Source organism: Melanaphis sacchari, unplaced genomic scaffold, assembly GCF_002803265.2.
Source record: "Melanaphis sacchari strain LSU unplaced genomic scaffold, SCAv2.0 Contig7_pilon_pilon, whole genome shotgun sequence".
In the NCBI taxonomy this organism is placed as follows: Eukaryota; Metazoa; Arthropoda; class Insecta; order Hemiptera; family Aphididae; genus Melanaphis; species Melanaphis sacchari.
Genome location: NW_020271560.1, coordinates 1,186,523 through 1,195,680, shown reverse-complemented (window position 1 = coordinate 1,195,680; position 9,158 = coordinate 1,186,523). Strand labels below are relative to the sequence as shown.

Sequence of the window (9,158 nt, the reverse complement as noted above, 5' to 3'; positions counted from 1 at the left end):
TTTTCCTTAAATTACATGTTTATCTTTAAATTTATTTTCATCAGTCATAAATAAATACTAATAAAATGTATATAGAATATTGTCAAATTATTAGAAATTTTTGAACGAAGTATGTATTAATAAGTATAATACAAGATTGTTGGCCACAGAAAATTGTGATGTAAAAATTAATTTTTCATTATTTGATTGGGATAGGTGAATTTTGTTTTAAATAAATAATTTTATGTGCACTAAAAATGAAATATATATTTTCTTTTTATTAACATCTATTAAAAATATATATTTCAAATAACACATCTTCTACAACATATTATATGGTTATGAAAAAATTAAAGTCAATATTATAATTTCTATGATTAAAATTATTCAGTATTGAAGTTGTCTGTGAAAATTTTACAGGTTTTAACTTACTATCCCAAATTTGTTTGTATTTATAAGAATTAAAAATTTACATGCTTTAATAAATTGTGATATTTTTAAATATACTCTGATGACTAGTTTATTTGTGACATAACTAAATAGAAAATTAAAAAAATTGCTTAGAATGTAATAAAATAGCAATGCTTCCAAACCAGTTGTTTGTCGTAGCTAAGATTTATTTCTATTTTCATCTTTTATTTTACTCAAAAAATAGTATTCAATTGACAAGCATATAATTGAACAATATAACAATATCATCTTTCCATAACTCGTAAAAGAATGTCAAGCTCAAAAATCTATACTAGAAAATTATTAATTAAAATAATGCATAGAGAAATAATTAAAAATTGATTAATTAACTGTAAAACAAAAATAATAAACACGAAAATTTTTATTTTAAAATTTGTAAAAAGTAATCCTTTTTAATATGTTAAAGATAAAATGTATGAAATCAAGGAAGTATGAGGCTCATTGAAATTGTTGAGGCATACTTAACATCAAACAGGTAGAGTATAATGGAGGATTGTAAAGTATTATGAAAAAAAGCTATAGTTCAATAAATTAACTTGCTAGCTTACCACACTTATCTATATTATAAACATACCATTTACAAAATTTCAGTTGTCACAATTTTATAAAAGAAATTATAATATATTAATTTATAGTCTTATCTTTCTCACTTTTTAGCATTTAAGATTGAAACTAAAAATTACAGCATTGATTAAAATAATTTAAAAAATAAAAATCTTCCATAATAACCCATATGGTTTTAATCATCTTACATTTGTATGTAATGAATAACAATATTTTTCATGAATTTAGAAAGATATTTTTATCAAAAATGACCACATGTCATATCATTCAGTTTAAAATAAGAATTATTTTCAACATTTTGTAAAATATTAAACAATCTTTACTAGGACAAACTTAGAACAAGTAATAACATAATAGATTTCTTTTCATTATGAAATGAAAATAACCTTAAATTTTGAAAGCATATACCATATGTTAACCGATTTAAGGAACACTGAATTTCTCAGCCAAATTATATTGGAATAAATTAAATTTTTTTTACAAGCTACCTGTGGTGTATAAAATATAAATATAGATTTAGAGATACATTTCAAAATTTTTATCATTTCATTATGTACACGCTCAATATAACAAGTCTTTTTTAAATAATTTTGATGTATCAACTATGGTTCTAAATAAAAAATTGGCTGAGTAAAAGCCATTTTAATTTTAATAAATAATATATTTTCAGGATTCATTTAATTGCATAAAACCATTTACAATTATATATTATTGGTTACTTTAACATACATTTTTTTTTTTTTAATAATATTAATAAAATTAAAATAATATGGATATACCATTATTTAATAAATATTGATTACAATAGTCATTCTTTAATTATACAATTAATTAAATAAATTGTTCAAAGTTTACTCCATTATTTTGGACAAATAATTAAAAACGTTATAATACATCTTCTATTGGTTACTGAATATTACATGCAACCTCAATTTTATTTTTTAAATCTGATAGATTAATTGGTGGATCAATGTAAAATAGTTTTCAAATGTCGCTTTAAAAAAAATTAAGTAAAAGTATTCAAAAAGTAAGCAATAATAAATAATTATTAATGGGTTTATATACTTAAATAAATCGTAAAAATGTATTTTTTATTAAAATTGAAATAGCTTTTATTCAATTTATAATTTAGATCCATAGTTAATACATCAAAATTATCTTAAAAAATTAAACTTTTGAATAAGGTTCAAAAAATAGGTTTTGCTATTTAAAAAAATACAAGTCTTAGTGCACACATGCATATTGAAAAGATAAACTTTTTAAATGTATCTATAAAAAAAATGTATATTTATATACCACTAACTTGTAGAAAAAATTTGATTTATTCAAATATAGCTCAGCCGAGAAATTCAGTGTTTTCTAAATTGGTGAACACACGATAAATAATTAATATATTATTGAATAATATACAATGTATATTGTTTTCTAAGAATATTTTTTATTTAAATATTTAAATTCTTCAGCGCATATTCTTATACACTACCAATAAGTAAAATGTTATAAAAAAAAATGGTAAACTTTTAAAATAATTGATTAATAACCAAAAAATTCTGCTTTATTACTTAATTGCATAATATTCATATTCCTATTATAAAATGTTATGGTTCAGTAAAAAAAATAGTAACAACACAAATTTAATATACAATTTTAAACATGTATGTGTTAATTAGTATTTTAAATAAAATTAAAATAATTTATTTTTTCTCTATTATAATAAAAATAACAAATTAACTTAAAAATAAAACTGGAAATAACCAGTTGTCATATTTTTTACTCCAATTGTTGATTAGGTGTTATGATGTACTGCTCAAATGGATTGGGGACTTCAGGAACATGACTTAGCTCCCATGACCCACCATATGTTGTAATCTGACCAAGATTGCACAAACTTTAAAACATAATACAATTTATAAATTAATTTTATATTTTTCTTAATCTGGATAAAAATTATATTATATAAATTTACACTAACATGTTTCCAATTTTTCTTATGTCTGGATTAAACCAATAGTCTCCCATTGTATCAACTATATGTTGAAGTGGCACCAATACCTTTTTATTTTTTGTAAAGTTAGATATTATTTTGTTAATTGCATCAGCAGAGTTTGAAATAGGCATTCTGAGTTGGTCTCCGTGATTTTTTTCAATATGTTGATGTATCAATCTTTCACATACGTAATCACAAAATGGACAAAATTTTGGAATCTGAAAAGTGAATATCAAATAATAAGTTTTTTCATTAAAATTAACTACAAAACATGAATACTTTGTTTAAAACACCCAATTTCAATTTTTCAGAAGTCAGCATCGACTTGAATTTACTCTTGGGAACTGAGGCGATAGGCTGGGAAGGTAGTTCTGATATCAACTCACATTCTATGAATAAAAATATTAAATAAATGAATAAATCTGTTACATTTATAAAAAATACAGCTAAGTTACCTATGTTGGTTTGTTTAGATACTGATGATGGAAACAATCCTTTTATTGGCGTAACTGGTACATAATAATATAAAAACTTTGTAAAAAAAATGGTATTATTAAATTAACTAAATATTTTTCTTACGAGGTTCCAGATCAAAATGCAATTTTTGACGCTCTGAGCCAGCAATTGGTGTTGAAGTTGATCTTTGTTTAATCAGTTGTGGTAGCGGTGAATTAAATTTGGACTTCAATGATGAAAATAATGTAAGGTAACTGGGCAATGCAGAAGGTACTACTTTGAAACCAATCAGACATGAAAAATAAAATAAAAATAAGAATAACATAATGATTTTTAATTTTATTGTGCAACACATTTACCACCAACAAACTTTTCAATTTTGGAAATAATAGTACCACCAGTATTAAGAGATTTCTTAATATTTTAGTATGATACACTTAAGTTAAGTTTAATTGTTATCCATAAGAAATTATAGGTCCTTTAATCATAATTGCTTGGTGTTTTAATGGAATCTAATTTAGGAAGACAATTTGAATTTTAAACTAATTCAATGAAAGCCAATTAATACTTCAATATTCATAAACATTCAGAAGTATAATAATTGATAAGAGAAATTTAGTGTGTAAATATGCTCTGTTAAGTACATGACAAGTAATAGTGCATAACAAGCACATTTATGTACAATTTACTAGACACCAACTTTAAATTAAAATAATCTACTATTCAATATTAGTAGATTCAAATTTATAAGATCTACAGTTAATGAAGTAGACAAATAATTTTCTTCAGAATATAGATTGCTATATTTTAAAATTATCAATTAATATATAATTATTATAACTAAAAATAACCTATACTCCAACTTTACCTTCCATACAATATGGATGGGTAGAAACGGGTTGTAATTGTTTTTCCTTTTTTTCTATAATTTTGTCATTTATTGCAGGTACTTGTGAAATAGTTGTAATTGCATGGGGTTTGACATCAGTGGTTAAATACTTTCTCTTCTTTGATAATATTTTATCTAAGAAACAAAGTAAATAAAATATATTAATCTAGACATCATGCATATGATCATGTGTTGTCTAAATCTCATTAATATTTTTTTATGTTGTTTCGATGGTTAAGTGAGTTACTATATTTAAAATATTAAAGTTTTCATGTTTGTTTATGTATTATGTTTAATATTCATTTAATATCATATAAAAATAAGTATTATTAAAAAAAATATTTAAAATCTAAATCTGAATCATATTATATTATGAACAAAAACTTGTAATAGTATTTTTTTAACATTATATTTATCTATATGAAATATATTTTTGTATAATATAATACAAAATATTATAATATGTATATTATAAATAATAAAATGTAAATTTAATATGTTAGTATTGTATTTAACTCGCTGCACTCACCATAAGCTATGCTTTTGGGGCGGCGTTATTAATTGTTTTATTTTAATTTTGTTATCTTTACGTAAAATATAATTTTTTAACAATAATTTTACTTTGAATATTAACACAATAATTTCTTAAATATTACCTTCATCGATTTCATCTGGATTTGAACAAATTTCTTTTCTCTTTTTATTATTTTTTTGTTTTGGAACAGCAGAGTTAGGAAATCCTGTTAAAAAAGTTGAAATCTTATTTTTCATTTTTGATACTTTGTAAAAACTGAAAACAAAAACAATATACTATATTAATACTATTAACTTAAAATATATTAGTACAATATTTTTAAACAACGTGATTTACCAATCTATTTACAGGAATTTGATATTTATACTTAATGTTTAATGATGTTCAAACATGTTAAGAAGCAAATATTTAGGCTCTTTTTAATAAAGGAAAGCAATAAATAAAAATAGATAGTGAAATACTGTGTACTAAGCACTCTATTGGCTAATAAATAAGCAAGCCGGAACTCGGAAGACGATAACTAAAATCTGAATTTATACATTTAACTATTTAAGTAACGACTGCAGAAAAACCGTGCAAATCGATGATTGGATGACCACTGGGCACTGGCCACTGAGCGAGTACTGAGAAATGAGAAGTGAGAAAAAACAACTGATTACATTATTATAGTCATTGGTGTAGGGGCATGAGTAGAGTCAGTATGCCTGTCATATATGACATATTTATTAAGTAGTGTAACAGACAACTGATTATTTTAGAATGGTGTATATTATTATTTACCAACTATAAATAAATTAGTAATTTCCATTATCCAAATTTCATGAAAATAATAGTATGTAATATGTATGTATAAACTATAAATAGACGAGGGTTTTAACGTTGCATTCAAATATTATGTTGTCATTTGTCTCCGTTATACTTCTCCGTGTAATTAAAGTAATAAAACATCAACAAAATCGTATGCATTTTAAATGCTTAAAATTTCTTATAACATTAAAATATAAAAAAGCCTAAGGGGAAGTCCTGAATTTGTCTATTCGTAAAATTTTCAAGTTATGGCGGAGGCGGTCTATATTTTCATAAAGTCTATATTATCGATATGAATTTTGAATTTTAAATTTTAAATTATTTAAGTAAGCACTCAAAGCACTTAAAAATCATTATAAAATAGTTAAATAATAAAAAATATTATAATACGAAAAAAGAACTTCTCTCGAGGCTCAAGCATAATAATTCATATTCTCCAATCTCCTCTCAAATTCAGTGGATAAACAATGTATAAATTTGTTCTATATTTATAACTTTAATATTAACTGTAAATGTATTATATTATAATTTATAACTTAATAACTGTCTTCTATTATAATAACAAGGTCTACAAGCTGTAAGATACTAAGTGAAGCTGTGAATTCAGAGAAACGTAAGTATCGGTCTTACAATGTACGATTTTTTTATTATGTGCTGAATACACCTTTTATAACAGAAAAAATGTATCGTCTTAAACTTTGAGTTTGTCAAAAAAATGGATCTATAATTGGTACTGAACAGTTTGAGCAGGCGAAAGTAAAATTTTTCTCGGTATTCTTAATAATAATCGGAATTCGGTTATCAATATCCGTCTCTTCTAAACTTTGATTACCTAATTAAATTTAAATATTATTTTCCATCTTTAACGTTAAGTATTAAATGTTTCTTAACAGTCCTTTCAAAAGAGGTAGCTATCCACAAATTCAAAATCTGCCAGACACCTCAAGAATGAAGAAAGAAACAACACCACTCTACTCACCTCACTTAGACAAAATAAAAACAGGTTTCTCCACTTCAAAACATTGATAATGAAATACTACAAAACGCTAAACAAACAACACTGCTCAAAATGCGTGACGTACCTAGGCCTCTTTTACGGTGGGAGGGGGGAGAAAATATATTTTCACTCATTCTTAAAATAGAAAATTTCTTAAAAATGTACGTCCTAACCTAACGGGAATTTTATATTTGTAAAATATTTAAAAAAACATTTTAATAAGGACATATATAGAAATTGTTGAAATATAAATAAAATGCGTGTCGTAAAATTATTTTTAATAAATTTAATTATAATACAAAGTCTAGCCTTCTGTTTTTCATACGAGAAAATCGTTTAAAAATTTCATCCACTGGTATACTTTTTCTTGATAAATGTGCAATAGTCCAAACCCGCATAGCGATCCTGGTCCATTTTTAAACGTAGCTATGTTTTTACTGTTTTTAGTCTACTGCACAAACATAAAATAAATCAAGCAGTAAATATAAATAATTTAAAATCAATAGGCAGGTACTAGTGTACTACCTATATTTATAAGCCAATTAAGTAGATTATTAATTGTATGTTAATAAATAATAATATATTCTGTTAATATTCTGTAAAAAAAAAAAAATATACAACAATGCACACATATAATTAAACGATTTACATGAGCGAGGGAGGGCGAATATAATTTTTGCCATCTCCGCAGGTACGCCACTACTAAGATGCACAGGCTAACCCAAAAATACCACTATTTACTTTTTAATATTACAAATTACACAACCTTTCATGATCCATTATCAAATCAAACTTTCGACGACTTAACAATTACGCACTAAAATGAGTAAAAATTCATTAAGTATAAAAAATTAAATCTAACTTCAATCGACAATTATAGAACAATTTATTACATAATTATTTTAGGAAAACACTTCCACGACTAATAAACACATTCGTTTTTCAACTTATGCAGAAAATAATAGAAAATCTGCCAGTCATCATAAATAGCCTTAATTTAAACTCAAATGGCTCTCCATAATACAATATTATTAAATTAGAACGTCAACGGACTTAAAAATCAAAGAAATGCTTTATTAGCTTTTCTTAACCATTAACAACGTAGATACCCGAGTTTAATCGAAATCCATTTATCATATACAAACAAAATCAAATTCCCTGGTTATAAAATACACCGCGTTGATCGGGTCACTCACCTACGTGCTTGGGCAATGTAGCTATATTGGTCCGTAATAAAATCATTCAACAACAATATCCTTTTAAGTTTTAATCGGTCTATAAAGTCTGGAAGCCGTAGTAGTTATGATAAATATAAATAATAGGTCGATTATACTTGTAATTTCTTTATGTTATGCTCGTGCTTATCAACTATCCAGTCGCAATATTATGTATATATTGTATATAACAGACTACGGTAATATTACGAGTCTGGATACATGGGCGGATATTTGATTGATTTTTAGGGAGGGAGGCTTAAATCACATTAAATAATATTTATCAAAGTTTGATTATCGGAAATTTCTATTTTTGTCATTGTGATAATGTGATAAAAATCCGTGGTAAATGGTAAAAAAAATCCCTGGTAAAAATTAAAAACGTCTCCGAAAAAAATTTCCCCTGAAAAATGTATCCATTAATAAAATTAAATAAAAAACATAATTGAAATTAATTCTTCAAATAATTACTAATTATTACTTTCATACAAGTTTTTCTTATTTAAGTCCAATAGTTCATAAATTTAAAGTTACGATGGTATTCAATTACGTTCAATTACGAAATAAATATTTTTACTTTATCTAATAGGAACCTATGGGTACCTAAATGTGAAAAAACAATACTTATCTGTATAAACGGCATCTAACGATTATAAAAATAATATAATTTTACGTTTGTCGATAAATAAAATTGAAGATATTGATATGTTTACTGTTTTTACGTTATTCCTCTGTGGCTCTGTGTTCGATCTTTGTAATACAATATACATGTAATTCCTTGTTAGTTATTAGTGTTATTACCTACCTGTAATTTGTTTTCTGTTCCTTGATCAAGAATGGAAATATTAAAATCGAATAAAAATAACGAAAAAGTTGCTTTAGTATACTATAAACAGAAATTTAAGCAGTTTATTCGATGGAAATGCATGAAAAGTAGTTTATTTAATTGTCGACTGTCCATGTATATTAAAATCAACAAATAAAAAAAAGAGTCCTAGGTGTTCATCACGAGCATTACCATAACATATAAAATAATATAAAATATAACATATTTACATGTGAAACGTATTTAGTGAATTGAATGTTAATAAATTTGTTTTTCCAAAGACTTTTTTTCCGGCAATCCAATCTGTCGCTACGGTCGTTTGGTGTGGGCCGATGAAGAGTATAATAATAATTATTATATTGACATTTCATGGAAAAAAATAGTTTGTCAAGTTCCAAGATTTGGGCCATATTTTTATACATTTAATATTTTG

General features: G+C 24.6%; 1 protein-coding gene across 4 annotated transcripts; it reads right to left on the bottom strand.

Moving 5' to 3' along the window:
• Nucleotides 1–2,721: 2,721 nt before the first annotated feature.
• Nucleotides 2,722–7,899, bottom strand: LOC112601809. 4 transcript variants are annotated; one of them, XM_025349598.1, is made up of 8 exons: nt 7,882–7,899; nt 5,003–5,136; nt 4,326–4,481; nt 3,581–3,733; nt 3,457–3,510; nt 3,281–3,390; nt 2,987–3,219; nt 2,722–2,902 (listed from the first exon to the last, which is right to left on the bottom strand). In XM_025349598.1, the coding sequence occupies exons 2-8, from the start codon at nt 5,115–5,117 to the stop codon at nt 2,785–2,787; spliced, it is 939 nt and encodes a 312-aa protein (XP_025205383.1). In that variant the 5' UTR covers nt 5,118–5,136; nt 7,882–7,899; the 3' UTR covers nt 2,722–2,784. The 4 variants fall into 4 exon arrangements, with proteins under 4 accessions (XP_025205383.1, XP_025205384.1, XP_025205382.1 ...); XM_025349599.1 differs by lacking the exon at nt 7,882–7,899 and adding an exon at nt 6,668–6,692; XM_025349597.1 differs by lacking the exon at nt 7,882–7,899 and adding an exon at nt 5,218–5,589.
• Nucleotides 7,900–9,158: the final 1,259 nt, after the last annotated feature.